The sequence below is a fragment of the Glossina fuscipes genome, unplaced genomic scaffold, assembly GCF_014805625.2.
Source record: "Glossina fuscipes isolate IAEA_lab_2018 unplaced genomic scaffold, Yale_Gfus_2 3, whole genome shotgun sequence".
NCBI classification, from domain to species: Eukaryota; Metazoa; Arthropoda; class Insecta; order Diptera; family Glossinidae; genus Glossina; species Glossina fuscipes.
This window is the reverse complement of record NW_023998417.1, coordinates 2,659,490-2,677,827: the sequence shown is the minus strand read 5'-3', so window position 1 is coordinate 2,677,827 and position 18,338 is coordinate 2,659,490. Positions and strand designations below refer to the sequence as shown.

At 31.6% G+C, this 18,338-nt stretch overlaps 1 protein-coding gene across 1 annotated transcript in view; it reads left to right on the top strand.

The window, feature by feature from the left end:
* Window positions 1-9,712, top strand: part of LOC119634981 (alpha-2Db adrenergic receptor) — a 67,315-nt gene extending 57,603 nt beyond the window's left edge. The window contains exons 2-3 of the mRNA XM_038029461.1: window positions 5,120-5,278; window positions 8,199-9,712. Coding sequence (XP_037885389.1) covers window positions 5,120-5,278; window positions 8,199-9,275 — 1,236 coding nt within the window. The 3' untranslated portion in view covers window positions 9,276-9,712. The remainder of the gene's footprint in view (window positions 1-5,119; window positions 5,279-8,198) is intronic.
* The last annotated feature ends 8,626 nt before the right edge of the window (window positions 9,713-18,338 follow it).

The following is an 18,338-nucleotide window of genomic DNA, read 5'->3' as shown; positions in this document are numbered from 1 at the left end:
GGCCTTAACAAAAGAAACACAATTTACAAACAACCCACCTAAAAATTACCGGAAGAAAACACCTAACTTTTAAAATTATACTCCAGAGCAAAGCAGAGTATACACGCAAGAAAAATTTTATGCAAATTATCAAAAACGATCATCTACTCGTACAGTACGTTTTACATATTAAATTGTATACAAACTGTTGCTTAGCCTATAAATTTTACAATTTAAACACAATTAAAAGGTACATATTTTATTTTTGCTATTGTTGTTGGTGTTGATATTGCTGGCTGGTGCTGGTGTTGTCGTTGTTCTTGTTTTAGTTGTTGTGTTAGGGACAACTTAATTTATAGCATATAAAAACCGAACAAGAAAACATAAAACAGACAATAAGATGAACAAAGAAATACATAAACACACGCATACATATTTATTTATATATATATGCATATATATACCGGAACAGTAGAAATGAATTTATGTGAAACGAAATGTAATAACAGAGTTAAAAGTTCAGCAAATAAGAAGGATAGCAGCAATAATAATAAGAAAAGCAACAACGATATATAAATAGTAACAACAATAACAATAACAACAACAGCAGCAAAAATCAAAACAGAATTATAACAATTATTAGAACGGACATAGAAAATGAAAACAACAAAAGTGGAAAAGGAAATAAAATGTTCTAAGAAAACATGTTAAATTTTGCATATAAAAAAAAAAAAAAAGATTTGGGTTGAACAACAATGCCCCAAAGCCAAGCCATTGTATACGTGATGATATAGATGGAAGGGTTAGAAGAAAACAAAAAAAAAACAAAAACAAAAACGCAACAATAATAAAAACAAAAATTAACAAGCAAACAAAAAATGCAAATATTAAAAATAATAAATGTAAGTGTTCTAGATTTTTTTTTTTTTCTTTCTTATTTTTTATTCCTCTTTATCTTAAATGTTTTTATTCTAATGGCCAATTAAACCTAAACTAGAACATTGTATTATAAATGCTTTCTAAATATGCCTAAACACACATACACTCGTAACTTTGTTCCTACATAAATGTATTACAATTTAAAAAGTTGTACAACAAAAAAGAAAAACATTATTATTATTTTTATTTTTATTTTTTTTTTTTTTTTTTTTTTTGTTATATATTTCTTTATAACAAAAAGTCACGCACACCTTTGAGGTTATTTATGTGAGATTACGAAACGCTTCAAGTAAAAGAAAAACATATGTAAATAAAAAATTTTAGTTTAATAAATTTTTTCTTTTTTTTTTTATATTAGAAAAATTTTTAATTTAATTTAATTTAATCTTTAACCAGAGTATAGATGAGAAATACTTTTTTTTCTTATTTTTTTTTTTTTGTTTGGTTAATAAATATTTGATATTAAAGAAGAAAGAAAGCATAAAATATATTCACTTATGAAATTCTCTTATCACGATGCACCAGCGATTGTTTGTTTTTATGTGCAATGAAGATTTATATGCAATAAAATTTTCTATAATATATTTGGAATATAAAGAATTTTATTCATTTTGTAAATATATTTATATAATTAATATTCTATATATTCTTGAAATGCTGATTATGATAAGGAATTTAAAATTATTTACTAATATATCATCTTATTAACCGCTGAGTAACATTAAAAACATAATTTTAAGAGTTGAATAGAAAATTTTTATTGCATACTTTTGGGCGAACATTTTGCACTGACCACAATTTCATAAGCTGAGACTGAGACTTAAATCTTTCCAATTTATTATAAATGACTTTCCTTTGGAAGAATATTAGTTTTCTCATTTTGCATGTAATAACCATAAATTTGCTTTAGAAAACTCATAAAATATTTGTGTGCTTTTAATCAGGCTGTGCGTTCAAGTTCAATTACCATTGAACATACAATCGCTTGCCTTTTCGCCTTTATCACCCATTTAGTTGCTTGTTATTAGGGAAAACAAGTAAGAGGGAAAATGGAAATATGTCGCATGAGATTTTTCGTTATTTTCCAATAATTAATTTCGATATTGGCGAAAAATAATACCAACTTTCTTTGTCTGTGTAAGAAGCAAACGACCGGGAACACTTACAAGAAAGACGTAAATTTTCTAAATAATTTCTTTGTAGCCTCCATGGAACACAAATTCATAAAAAAAAAATATGTCGACTTAATTATCATTACAATCGGCCACTACCTTTAAGACTACAAACAAGTTGCCAGTATTCCTAAATCCCTCTGTCCACTTAACGTTCTGCTAATTGTTGTTAATCTTTTGGCCAACTGCCAGCTGCCAGTTGCATGCCCCAGATAAAGCTTTATGAATGTATTCTTGGTTTTCCCTTTCTTTTGATTTCTTAGAAAATCGGTTAGTTTTCATAATAATTCAAGATTTCTCAGAAAAAGTAAAATTTTTATGAGAGTATAGAGAGCGTAGTGTAAAGTATGTACGTTTGGCTAGACTTTTTATGTATGATAAACTACAGGTGCAGACATCTGTTAAATGCAAATGAATAGCATAGTTACTGAAAACCTCTCCTAACTCCTAGATGACTTCAAAAGTAAGGGTTACTTTCTTTCTCGTTATACAGCTTTATATTTATTTGGAAGCATTTGCTTTAAGAGAATAAATAGAGTTAAATAAGTAGTAAGAAAGACGCGGTCCGCCACCAATGACGTTACACAGACATTGCAGTTTGAAGAACGAAATTATCTACCACCGATATATAATAGTTGAAGTATAAAAAAAACCATAAATTTCTTCTTGTTTTTTTTTTTTTTTTTCTTGTAAGCATTTTCAAGTCTTACTGCAAAGTTCATGCCTCCTTGGCCGCCCAAGCATTGCTCTAGCCTCAAGCAGTTCGTAATACTTTCGATATGAAATTCATCTTCCGTCGGGCAAATAACAGTAGCACTATTATTACATTCCATGTCCTGACATTACTTTAAATAAATTTCGTTCTATAATTATGTTCTTTTTTATACCCGACCAACCAAGGATAAGTGCATATACGTCTTATCATAAGGTTTGCAGCACCCAAACGCAAGTTTGAGAGACCCTATGAAACATATAAACAGCGTAAAAGTCTAAATCGATTAAGCTAAGTGCGTGCGCGTAGTGTGTGTTTTTCACACAGTCCTGGTCGCGAAAATGAAGATACCATGTTCAAATTGACATTGGTTAGAACACACGCCCGCAATAAAAATAAAAACAACTGCGTTTATCTAACTAAAAATTTGTGGATTTTTGCTTATCACTAGTAGATGGCTGAAAATTTCTGCATTCATTTTATGGAAAATTCTGCTATGTGAAAAAATGGAAAACATGGACTATGCCCACACAAAATTACAAGTAATTAATTTTTTCATCAGAATATCTTCGTTATATTATATGAAACGACTTGAAACATAAAATGCGACGAGCTTAGCCTCTTAATCCTCATTTAAAATATGATGGGCTTAACGATGTGGCGGATTACTTTTTCGGTCACCATATCGATCGATATATTACATGAAAGGACTTGGAGAATAAAATGCGAAAAGCTAAGCGTAAGATAGCATCAATATAATGCAATAAATAAAATAAAATTTATGACCAAAGCTATAAACTTGTTTTAATATAAGAAAACCAAGAAACCAAGTGAGAAAAAGGTTTTTTTTTTTTGGCAAAAATTCAATAAAATCAAGGAACGAGATAATATATATCCGTAAATTACTAATAGCAAATTCTTCTGCACCTTTTTTTTTCTTTTTTTGTGCTTAAACTATCCACACAATATTAATTTATAATGTAAAGAGTAATGACAAACGCTGTCACTTTGATCTTATGTTCTAGTAGTTGTATAACTAACACTTTTCTACTATGGTAAACATGACAAAAAGCATAAATTATTTTATTAAAAACTTATTAGTAGTTCATTTCTATTTTTTATTTTTAATTTATAATAAATTTATTCTTTATGTTATTTATGACTTATTATCGTTCCAATACTAAGAAATAACTATAAAAGTAATTTGTTCGTTTTATTGTTTTTAAAGCATTTTCCTATTCGTTGACTTCGTTTTTCAGAATTCATTTTAAAGGGCAAAGTTTATTTTATAAACTTTGATTGCCTTTTTAAAATGCACATTTTACATCATCTCTTTTCAATGATTAGCGAATGGAGCAAACAATGGTAAAGCTAAACTGGTTACCTTCTTTTTTCTATTGTAAGAGCTTTTTGTTATTACACTTTCTTTTGAGACGTTAATAAATGCAATTAAATAAAGCAAATTTAAAGTAAGGCATACTATATTCTTCATTTCATTATTTTTATGTTATTTTATTTTTGAAATTGATCTTGAAAAAAAAAATACTGCTTGCTAATCATATTCAACGTCATATGCCATCTACAGGTTTCCCTTCTAAACTCAATAAACTACGTATGGCTTTGTGTTTACTGTATGTAGTGGCATTCCTCTATTTACTTGTTTCTCAGCCGCGCCCACCTCAAATTTTATAAAGTATGACTATTTAGTTTCTTATTTAGTTATTTAAACCTAACTACGAGTAATATAATATAACTTTTACGATAATAATCGATAATAATTTTCGATTTTTAGGCAGTCATGATTCGTTTCCTATCCAAAGTACGAAGTATTCTATAAAGGATCCCAACCTTTAATATATTTTATTCAATGTTTTGATAAGATTTCTAAAATTTATTGATATATGTGCAGCAGGCAGGCAGTACTGAGAACATAATAGTATTGAATTTCTTCTTTAACATATTGTCGTAGATGTATTCGTGACTTATTGATTAGGATATTGTCTTTAAGATAACTTTACATCACGTAAATTTCGTAACCTACTCATTACAGACCTTTTGTTTCCTTCTCTAATTCTCTGATGCATTATTTACTATTGTTTTATATTTCTCTTTTAATAAAAATTTTTGGGCAATCAATAATTTCTGTTTAATTGTAAGTGAATAAATTAAATAATAGTGAAATTATTGAAAAATTGTTGTATCGCGTCAGTTACGTCTGAAAATCCCTACCATTTTTATTTGTTATGAAAATCTTTTTGATTCTTTTTTATATTCAAGAACTACATGGAAAGCTTTTGTTTTTTCTTTATATTTACAGTTAAGCGAGGATATCGGTTATGTATTATACTCAGCATTGGGTTCATTTTACATTCCCAGTTGTATAATGGTTTTTGTATATATACGAATTTATTTTGCCGCTAAAGCGAGAGCGAGACGTGGCATCAAGAAGCATCCTCGTAAATTAAACAACGAACAGGTATGTGTGATAAATGTAATTATGTTAAAAATAGAAAAGCTGACAATACCGATTTAAAGCAATTAATAAGTTTGTTAAAGGTGGAGCCTTCCTATCGGCATTTTTTTTTTTGAATTACAGGAAACAAATCTAGATGTGAATTCATCATTAAATTTTCACTCTATAATCAATTGAAATAAATGCTGCAAAGCATTACCTTTTCCATTCCCATCGTTCTAACAGCTACTAAATTGCAATTGCGTTATGTTGGCGAGAATTTCCAAGTGCTCTTGTCCTGACCACTTGTTTTACGTTTAGAAAAGTTGAAGTTGGAAAAAAAAAAAAAAAAAAAAAAAACAAGGCGTAAGGACAGAAAGACAAAACGTTCTAATCAATGTAACACAAACAACATTTTTAAACGTAAAACTTTCTACTTTCGACGTTCAATTGAAGCAAGGTAGGAGCGCAATGATAGCGGCGCGCACACCCTCAGTTATAATACCATCAGTATAGTTGATGATAGTAGATAAACATATATATATATATATATATATATATATATATATTAACGGTTGACAAGGGTTTGGAGTTCGGTTAGTTAACAGTATCCGTACCGTCTGCCCGATAATGAATTGAAATTGAAAATTAATTTTCAACTTGCAAAGACGAACACGAAGAGATAAATGTATGTATATTTGCGTGTAGCTTTTAAATTGAATAGAATATTATTGGAATTGTTACAAAACTACTATCGTGCATTTATTTCCAAACAATCGTATACCAAGTATATGCGTGTGAGGACATGTATTGATTAGCACACCAGTTTTAATTCAATGTATCCATCGCAACAGCACGACGACACTTAACTGGAGCATATTTCAAGAAAAAAAAACAAAATAGGAAGGGTTCATTCGCCTTTGGCCGAATCTTGGATACCTTCTCTCCAACCAAAAAAAAAAAAAAAAAAAAAAAAAAAACATATGCCTGTGGATGGCTTTTAGTTTTTATGCATATATTGTATATATAAACTCTGAAGACATTTACATCAAAATTTAAACGTTTATATCTAGCAAAAGGGCACATTATGAACAATAGTGTTTCGAGGCCAGGACGAAACGATCAGTTCTTAAGAAAGAAGAAGTTCTCAGGTGAGGAGGACAAATAGCATCGAGATCTTGAGCGATATTCTATTTTTCAGATGCTTAGGACATCTTCGTAGCCAGTAAGGTTCATCTGGTTATGATCAATTATCAAACAAACGGACAGTCCAACAGACGAGACTCAATGATTCTCTGTATGTAAATATGTTTACTTGTTGAGGTCTTTACATGTTGCAAACGCATTGAAAACTTTACTATACTTTCATTTTTCATTAGAAAACGTAAAAACACCTTTTCAACTATGAAGCGCCCATAAATGAATACTTATTACAAGTAAAGCCGCATTAGAAAGCTCGATTCTATATAAAGTGAAAATTTGCAAATTATTGCAAGATAATAGAAATTTTAGGATTACCGTTACGGCTCTGCTGCATATTGCAACGGTAATGCGGACGCGTTAATTGCTTTCGATATTTTCGACAACTGTTTTGTCACAAGTCATTTCCATATATATATGTCTGTACCATTAAATCGATATACCGTCTCAACACTGTGAACGTGTGGTTATGTTTAATTGGCTGTTAATTAAACCACAGCATAAACCAGCCTTAAGGCGATTAACTTCATTTCAAAAGTATTCATTATTTCAAAAACGATTTAGAAAGTGCTACTATTTTAAATTTTGAACGGATTAAATTTGTTTTTGTAATCTCGCAGTCTATCAGCTAGAGTTGCTTTGATAAGCAATGATCTTGGTGCACATCCCGTCTTGTTTTTAACAATCAAATAGACGAAAAGACTTCGAAGAATGTGAGATAAACTATTTACAACTATGTCCCATATATCTTTACCTTCCAATCATGGAACTTAACTCTTGTCTTTATACCCTACACCACTTGTGGTAAAAGTACACTAAAGGTGTATAGAACGAGGTTCTTTCAATTCAAAATGATTTTCTATGTCTACTTAAGCCTATTTGTCCATTTGTCCTTCTAATAATTTCGAGATATTTCGACAAAATTTGATAAATTTATAGTTCCGAAAAATGTGCTGCCCATTTATATTAGTCAAGATCATTTATGAATCATATCAGTTTACTAGATTGCCTTCAATTATAAAGCTAAAGTATACTTTACAATTTACTTCCAACTTATTGGACAACTAAGCCCAATAAGACAAAAAGTTGTTAGTGAATAAAGCATTTAAAACTTGCAATGGTTTGTATAGCTACGTTCGCGCGTCTTGGCTTTGCATTTTTCCGTAAAGGAAACATAACCATTACCATACTGCATTTATCAGAAATAAATTCATTAGTGCACAAAAATATTGTCATGTAAAGCATGTACATATGATATGAAACGATAAAAGGAGCGAAATAAAAAAAAAAAGATTGACAAATTGAGAAAAGTTTCAATTACATTAACAGGCATTGTTGACAGATTCATAAGCGAAACTTGTTAACAATCACATGCATAGCACTTGCCGAGTAGGTGCTACTGAAGATGGTAATCGGTTGGGAAATATTTAATGTATAGTACCATGTTTGCGCACGAATGAGAAAAATAAAAGGAAAAAGCGTTATGCTGACAAAAGCGAGGTTCCTTTACTTAAGATATCAACGGATGTAAACATCAGCATGCAAATTCATTGCGTCACTTGGTTATAAAACAGCAATTAAAATGTACGAGATAGGCATGAATACGAATAGTATGTGCAGTGAACAGAGCGGAATGTATAAGATTTCCATGCAAGCAAAAGTGACATTTTTCAAGGAACAATTTTTATTCGTGTGAAAAATATTTTTCGCTGAAGAAAATTAATTTTTTCTTCATTTCTTTCAGGTTACCAGTTTTACTACCTGCGATAAAAAAGGTACAATACCAATGCCATCCTCTAGTGCGACCGCGTCGCAGCAACAGCGGCAGATAGCCACCATTGAAACACCACCGAATAGTGCTGGCATTACGGCCATGCAAATACCGACAGTTACCTGTGATTTAGCATCAGATATATCAACATCGGAGGCTGCCGATATTGAACCTCATCCTCTGGTATATCCCCCCAATAGCAGTTGCCTGACGCCACATGCTGCGGGGACACAATCGCCACCGAGTACATCCAATTGTAAAGAAAGTCTTAAAGTGAGTACGATAACAACAGCTCAAGGAGGTTTAAGTGTTCCCGTACCGACTTTAATGCAAGCTAATAATAGCATGAAAAGTAAATCAGCGGCTACGCTTAACAATAATAATGGTAAAGTCACAATAACCAGCGCCAGCTCCACCGCGACCAGTAATTTAATGGTCACCAAAATCACAACGACCACCAGCAGCAGTTCACCCAATGAGTTAAAGGTTTCCCCGATAGTTGCCCGCTGCCGAGCATTATCGGTCGGCATTGATACTGATTTGGTTAGCGAATTTGATCCTTCTAGTTCAGATTCGGGAGTAGTAAGTCGGTGCGCAGTAGTTAAACCATTGAAATTTCGCTTTTGCCAACCGATTTTTGGACGTAAAGCCAACAATCGTCGCCAAAATGAAGCCAAGTTAGCAGCAAATGCTGTCAAAGATCCCAATAAACCTACCGCAGAAGTTATAAAAGCTGAACTAGAACCTGCCATACCTAAGGTACAAAAATCGCGAGATCCAGAAAAAGAGAAACGTCGTATAGCTCGAAAGAAAGAGAAACGTGCCACACTCATACTCGGTTTAATAATGGGCTCTTTTATAGCGTCTTGGCTGCCATTCTTTTTTCTATATATATTAAAGCCAGCTTGTCGCGATCACTGTCATATACCCGATTCAGCATTTGCTATCGCTTTTTGGCTCGGCTATATGAATTCGGCTTTGAATCCGGCCATTTACACTATATTCAATAAGGACTTTCGACGAGCATTTCGTCGTATACTCTTCAAGTGATGTTTGGCTTATGTGTGCTGTTATCGGTGCGTTCATGCCAGCATTGAAAAGGCCACCGAACGTGCCATGGGCAGCACACCCATGGGTTACGGCATGTACCACCACTATCGACGATAGATTTGGTTATTTGCTTCTATTTAAGCGAAAAGAAGAAAAATATTCATTCATTGAAAATCCAACGTTAATTACCACATATGTGTCTTCAGTAAGTCATTTTCCTACCTTTCGTATGTACGGAGTATAAATTCAAAGAGATGTATAATTCTGGGTTATTTGCATAAAAGCAAATGTGTTTTTTATTTTTTTTTTTTTTATTTTATTTTATAAGAATGACTACAAATTTTCGGATTATAAGCACTAGACGAAGCTCATTTTAAAAGCGTAAAAAAAGGCTGTGAATTTAAATTTAAATTTTATGGTTTCATTCTTTCAATTTGATAAAAAATTTTTATTTTAAAGAAAAGTTATTTGAATTCTCTATTATGGAAATATTTAAGTAAAAATTAAATGAACATATTATATGTTAAACGCAAAACTACATGCGGTCAAGTTACAGCTGAAAGTACTGATTTTAATTAGGCGCACTATTGGTTTTAGAGATTGCTCCATATACGAGATTGCCATATACGAATAAAAAAATAAAAAAAAAACAAACACTGCTAAGAGTTTTCAAAATCGCGTTCGCTAATTTGAACAAAGCATTAAAAAATAAAAGGTCGGTGACTTGAAGAAATTTTAAATATCGCACGTACTCTCAATTCGTACATATAGGAGAAGATCGCTTATAAAAATGGGTTCCATATGATTACAATCATGTCCCACTTAAAAGCAGTCATGTCCCTCTAAATGTCTACAAAAATAACAAACAAACTGTAAACGAAATGCGATTGTTTGCAAACGTTTTCAAGCTTTCAATTTGACTCCTATTTGGCCTTACCACAGTTGGCTTAGACCGAAGCTTTTAATATCTGCAGAACGAATTTATTCTCTACTTATCCTTTCCAATAAGCTGTCGTATATATGACCTTCTAAACGTGAATTGCTGTGACGGTATACCATAATTTAGTTATATATTGACACTATCAGGTTTGAAGCGAGGTTAAATTAGTACCAGTAAGCATCCATACATATCATTACAAGCATACAGCTTTAACTGCAATTTACATATATATTTTTGTATATAGGTGTAATATTGAAATAATAATTACACTATGTCACGTAGATCGGCCATTGCGTATGGAATGGAAGGCAGACTCGTATTTTAAATGTGAAAACTTTCTTGACGTGCTATGAGAATCTTCTTTAAAAGGGAAAGGCATTAGAAATAACTTGACAAGGCTTTTACAAATCGTTACTTTAAAGAAAATAATTGAATTACTTTCCGAATAACCTCAACTTCGAAAAAAAATACTATAATTGATTGGTGTATGTCTTTCCAATGCATTTTGCAATTTGCAGTAACGGCGCTTTTTAGCCGAGGTATAAATTCAAGCCTTCTCCGAAGATTCAAAACAAAAATGCTCGGAACTTGCTGTTATTTATAATCTTAATTTGATTTGTCTGTAGGAGAGCTGTCCTTACGATCTAAGACTGGGGGCAATAAAATCTAGCACAGTGATGTAGACGGAAGACTTTTGTTCCCAATTCAATTAGGGTTTCGTGATCGCGGTTTCACAGATTATACTTTTATTCCCGAAAACAGAAAGTAGTCAGTTACAAGAAAGTATTCGTGGCCCTAACATGCTCCATTTTTTCGTCCAAGTGTCTGTTCAGCGATAGCAGCTAAGCAATAAACCATTTATATCCTATTAGTGGCGTCAAACAATCGGGATCAACTGCTAAACAACTCAGCGGCTAAGCCCGCTTTTTGCAAGGTCATGAAAGTTTTGTCTGAATATTAGAAAACTTAACCCTTTGGGTGCCATAGCAAAACTGATGATCGAAGGCTATTGGTATCTGCTATTTATAGTCGATATCAATATCGCTGTACGATTACATCATGTATGCGACAATGTTTATGCTTAAAATGCAGATTATTGACACTCAATGTTAAGAATAATAACAAAATCGGTTTAGCGACCTATGTACATCTGTATACTCGAAAGTCTAATGCGAGAGATAATAGATCTCTGCTTAGTAACAAGCTGCTATACTTGGAAAAAATGCGGTGAAGAAAGGGATTAGCGTTGTGTATAGGTTGTAGTGAAACACATTTAATATAAAAACCTTTTGACGTTTATTTAATGGTATGGTTCTCTGACATAACTTTGGCTTAAGTCTGACTTAACTCTACAGTGGTCCGTGTCTAATATAGCAAGTAAATATGCTGACTTAAACAAACTAAGTCATTACTAAAATTACATTGTGTGAAAATATGTGAAAATGTATCCACAATTTAAACGTGTGAAAATATGTGAAAATGTATACTTAACATAATCGATATGTGAGAATATATAAAAGTGTATACTTAGCATAAAGTTAGTAAACAGGTAGAATACGATGAGTCGATATGTGCCTAACGTAAGGAGATAATAACTGTCTGCTTCGTAACACGGGGTTGCGGTTTTCTGTTTGATAACAAAAGTAATTATACTTATAATGGGAAAATGTATATATGGGATTTATGTAGTTTACTTACATCATGACGTAAATACTTCAATCATAAATGGCGAAAAAGATGCTTGGTTGTCATAGTCACTCAAGGTTTTGAGTAGCGAAATTGTCCAGAATGGGTTGTTTTGTGGAAGAGAGAACAGTTGTTTATCAGATGGATCGATCGGATCTAATTGATACCTAGTAAGGGGGCAGGACTTTTCCCTACATTGACATTCTTATCAAATTGGAATCATAAAATTTTCTCAACACTATTGATCACTTCAATTATCTATTACTAGCATTTTATATGGAAAAAAATAAATTCCCAAAAAGTTTTTTTTTTTTTCGTAAAGAAAGATTAACAAAAATTCGCATTGTTAGTCCTCTAAAACAAATTTATGTATGGGCATAGGTGAAATTAAATTTTCACTTCCAATTCAATTCGCTTCATAAAACATTGATGACAAGTTTGGGTATTGTAAATAAATAGGACCAACATTTTCATATCACCTGATTGTATGGAAATGAATCAAAAAAAACCTGCGTAAGAAAAAACAGATGAAAAAAATCCAATTTATCATATATTCAATAAAATTGCAAACAAAATCAATTAAAAGCGTTGTTACGCTAAATCGAATATCCTTGAAAAGGAGAAGTAAACAGAAACAAATGCATAAGCATTGCTATACAGTATGCAATATTTTACATATTCACATATATCGAAGAATTTGAAATGGAATCAAATGAAAAATCGCTCAGCATGCAGTAAATATGCATTCGCATATATATGTGTACATACATGCGTAGAAGCGATTGATCGGAATGTTGAATGTTTATATATTTAAATGTATTTTTTTTTTTTTTTTATTTTCATTTATTTATTCTTTTATTTTTTGTTGTTGTTGATTTCGCCGAAAAGAAATAAAAGGAAAACATCACACTAACTAATGTGATATGCATGAAATGTTTTGTTTTTCTTTTTTTTTCTGTTATGAGAGCTTTATAGGTTTTCATACGGACACATATGTACATATTTACATATTTATACTTTATATACTTTATATACATATACTTTATACACATATATATATATGTGTATATATATATATAGGTGTGTGTGTATGAGTACAATATACGATTTTTTCCTCTTTGAAAAATTGAGACCAAAAGCGGTGTATTTAGCGTAGGCCCCCATCGCTAGCTACCCATTTTCCCATCTCTTTGCCTATTGCCGTGAAACATTCCTCGAGACATTTTGTTCGCATTATTAATTGCACATAAGTGTTAATCATAAATGGTCGTCTCAGGTGCGTAAGCTGCTTGGGCTTGCACTTTCAAGTGCTTTCCAGAAAAAAATTGGTTTGGGTCGGCTCTTTGAATGTTGTTGGCAGCGTTTGGCATTAACCGTTCCCCCAGTCTTTAACAGCTTATAACAGATTAGACTGTCCTGACCGCATAAAAGATAAAGTTTTGTCTTCTTGCCAAAGCGATTCGGTCTGGCAGTCTTCGGTCGATATGGATGTTAAACTTGGGCATACTACCGTTCTTATTTTGCTTTAGATTTTCAAAGTATATGCAATCGCTATCCTTCATGCGAAGTTACTTTACTGGGCACAGATCACAACGTTTCGCGCCATACGATGCAAGCACATTCTCAATTTGTCACTTATAACGTCTGACACTTGAAGGTGCGTGAAAATGCCGTACACATGTCAGACATTGCTTCTCAAATCCGCACTTTAAATCGGTATACCTGACATATTTACGTATAAATTTATGTGCAAGAGCATTCAATGCAGATAAAGAGTTTGTACAGGTAAATACATAACTATAAAACTCATGTTTGCCAAAAAAAGGGTGTTAAGGTTTTCATATGTTCAGTTATGTGTGGTTAAATAAATATATGCTCTTTAAAAACTATGTCCTTCAATCGGGAGACTGTGGATCTCATAGTAATATTCAAACGAGTACTTGTAAGGTAGTGTATGTATATTCAATGAAACCCACAACGCAATTCACATAAATTTACTTTTTCAAGCGTTTTTTTTTTTTTTTTTTTTTTTTTTTTTTTTTTCTTTATATTTTTATACATACTATTGACTATGTGTTTACATACGTCCATTACAACTTGCAAGATACTGTCAACCTCAGATCTCCGTAGTCTACATATGTAAATATGTATTTAACTTAACTCAGATATACAAATAACGTGATAGGCAATCAAGTATTTGTCAGCCAAGCAACGTAACTTAACCTGTGAATGCACGCACACACGTGTCTGTCTGCATCAGTCAGAAGGACAATTTTTAAAAGACTAATTTAGATCTTTAAGAATTTTATATACTTAAACGTTTATAGGAAATTTTCTTACTTCTTAATCTTAATATTGTATTTAGCTTATTATATATATATATGACGCTATATTCCAAAAGTTGCTCTTTTCAATTTTAATTTTGAAACTTTTTCTAAAACTGAAATTAATTTACACAGATTTCCCTGAATAGTTAGGATGTTAAGATAGGCAACTGGTAGGAATATAGCAGAGATTGTTGTTCTTCAATAGGAACAATATAACAATATAGATAATATGTTTAAATAAATGAAAAGAAACTAGATAAACTTGGAAAATTCATTGAAATAATTTAAGGAACGAAAAGAGAAATGAGTTTTCATGGTATGGAAGATCCAGTGTATGAAGTATTTTCAAACTTCTTCTCTCACTGGATTCATTTAGAACAGATATTGCCAAAGAATTTACACGATTACTCAGTCTGATGAGATATTTTGAAAGAGCTGATCAATTCAATTTTTAACACATGGAAAATTCTGGTCATCACAAATAATCTTAGAACTAAGAAATCATATGGAATTAACATTAAGTCGGAGCGTCTTAGGTTAACATATAATATATATGAAGGGAAACAAACGAGTGGCCATTAAATGATTCAAAGTATCAATATGTTTATTAGTATAAATATATATAAAATATGGCATGTAAACGAATGTATGATCGACAACATACGAGCAATTGCTTCGTTCTGCTGTCTCTTGCTTTACATACTTGAATTATTGCAATATTTGAAGTATTGGCTATCTGTTCCCTATAATTGTTTGTCATTGGTTCAAAAACAGGATGGAGGCCTACATATATATATACTTTGTACAAAATGAAGAAACATTTCAATTCAAAATCACTTTTCTTATACAAGAGTACTGCTCCTGTTTACTTTTTATTACTCATAGAGTGCTCTACGGCAATTGGCTCCTTCTACTCACACTACTTGAAATATCTGGGAATGTTTAATAAAGAAAATGTTACGAAATTTCGTCCATTTTTCGTGTTACTTTTGATAAAGTTTTATTAAGCAATTTACCTCTGAAAGCAATAGACGAGTGATTTTATTTAATTGCATGCTTCTTCTGGAGCCTGGCTTTAGGCCATTGAAAGTGTTCAGCAGATAGAGAAGCAAATGGTGGTCGGCCATAAAATGTATGCCTCAAAACTTTTCGAGCCACTGAGATTCAGCCATTCAGACAATGCACTCTATGGCTGCCTCGAAACATTGTAAGTAAGAAGAGAGAAAATGTAGCTTTTCTAAGCTAAGGCGCCAGGACCAGGGGTAATCATACAAAAGACTTGCCATATAAAGAGTCGTTGGTTATCCCAAGACTTAAGTTACATCTACAAGATCAGCGAACGAGAAAATAGGTGTTTTTTAAATTTGAATAGTGGCATTGGGATATTATCTAAGCCTTTGGTAAAAAAAATTTTTTTCAGTCTGCGACAACTTATCTGTCTTTACAAATTTCTCTATAGAGTCCGTGTGAATATTCTTCAAAAGCACGTAAATTTGCTTTTAGTATAGAAGGAATTTAAAAAGTTTGTGTAAAATGACTATGTTACACATGCTCATATATAAAAACGTAGTAAATATTCTTAGTAAAGATAACTTTGTTTTCATTTTTTAAATTAAACTTTCAATTATTTTCTTTATTTTTTCTAGTTTTTCTTATCTAATGGTCGCAAAAGCAAATAAAAATTTGTAACATGACTAAATTCCTTAATATACATATATATATGAATATATATATTCTCAAGTTCCATAAAAATTAACCTTGAAATCAGTATTTATACTATTTTGAGCGCAACAGCAGCAGCAACGAACAGAACAGGTGCGAACCGAATGCGAAAAACATAAAAATGCAAATTGTGCATATGTGTAATGCAAAGATATTTGATTTTTGTCTTTTTTTTTTTAGGGTTTTTGTGAATTTGAATTTTTAACATTCCGTGCCGACTATTACTTTCCATTTGTGGTTTGAAATAAATAAAATCAAATACCAAAAAGAAACAAAGCAACACTTTAATCTGTTTTCTTTTTATCTTTTTTTTATTTTTGTGTTCACTATGAGAGGGAATAATCAATTTGTTATTACGTATGTAACCTATAGAAGGATAGAAATGAACATGAAAACTATGTACATAAGTGTATGCGTCCGTCCAAAATTGTGACTTGGATACCACCCCTAAGCAGTACGCCGTTATTTCCTTGGAGCAAAATAATTTATTTATTTATTTTTTTATTTATTAATTTTTGATTTTATTTAAGTCCGAGCACATTCCTGAAATAGCTTAATTGTTGTTGCAAAAAAGCAACTTACTTGAAGTGAATCATTGACTTGTTATATCTTGAGAGAATGTATATTGGCTTTGGTCGAAAATATGGTTAACATTTTTTATTTGAAATTATTTGGAATGTTTTTGTTGTTGAAACAGTTGCAAGAAAAAATTTATGCGAAGTAAATCATTGACCTCTCATATCTTGGGAAAATGTATATTGGCTTTGGTCGAATATATGATTTACATTTTCTATGTGAAATTATAAATATATAGTATATTTTACTTTTAGTACATAATGGAGAATAGCTCCGCATTGAAAATAAGTTATATTGATGGTATCTTTTCTTAAATGATTATGAATTTTCATTCAAATTTGAATTTCGAAAAAGAAAATTCAAATCAATCAAAATCTGAGAAAGTCAACCAGCCCAGCACTATTAACTTTTGTTAGTAAGTTACAAAACGAAAGAAGAGGAAACTCTAAAGTTAAGTTGAAACTTGATTCCTTGACCACAATATATAATTGCTTCGTACCTTCATACATTCGTATATATCGTTCTTATAAATTAATATTTTATATGTAGATCATATTTTCGGACGGTAGCAATACAACATATGGCTTTGAATAAAACAAGTAAACATATTTAAAAGTGTGCATACAAAGAACATTGGTTCATATTTGTATCGTAGTGACCAAGAAGCTTCATATATTTTACGTAGGCCATATGACCACCATCAAAGGATCTCCACATGGAATTTACATAAAAATCCAATACAATATCCCGACACGTATGCATACCAACTGCAATATTGTTTTGCCGTACAAATCAACAAACAACGGTTTTATTTAATTGGAAAACAATAACAAAAACAAAGGCGAAACAGTAAAAATTGGAAACCGGCTAAAATAAATCGTAATGTTTTCAATTATATATACATATGTATGTGTATGCAAAATGTATAAGCAATATAAAAACTGTGTGTGCACACAAAAACATGGTTCAATTCAATTCAATTTTAGTTTTATTTTTTTTTTTTTTTGTATTCCTCTTCTTTTTCACTCTTTTTAACGCTTGCTAGCTATCCCCAACTAAAACAATGCTTTCAAATGCTTTATTTATTTTAAAACCTATTGGATGAAAGTGTCTATCTCTATGTACACATGTATATATATGCTGATATGTATTTACAAAGGTGGAGAGAAATACATGTTATGTGACAAATATAGTTAGATGCATACTTCAAGTAACCTAAGGGATAATACCCAGTTTTGGTAATACAATCAAGATTCCGATGGTGTGATAATATTGTGTCGTACTTGTGTTTGTGTGTGTGTGTTAAGATCTATTTTTTACAATAAAAATTCCCATAGATGGTAAACCGTTGTATGCGCTGCAATCTTGATTTCACATATTTGCACTGTACGCACATTTGACTCTAAGGAATTCTTCGGCTTCACGGCACGTCACAACAACAAGTTTTTTACAGTGGTAGAATTGTTTCCATTTTTCGAACGTTTTTCGAGGGTTTGAATTTTTTTATTTTTTATGTTTAGCTTTAGTCAATATTTCCACTGCGTATTTTCATGACATTTATTGGCAATTTTTAAATAAAACAAATTTTTTTAGAATTTCTTGTAATACAAGTTCTTGGAGTAGAAATGAAAAATCGTAAAGAAGAAAATAAATTTCGTCTGCGAACGCAGCTATGCATGTCAGCTCGAAGGCATTTTCATATGATTCCTTTAGAAATGTTACCAAAAGAGAATCTCGACAAATCATCTTACCATGAAAATATCCCGTAATGTTCTAAAGAGACCTGGGGAGAGCTGTGGGGGGGGGGGGGGG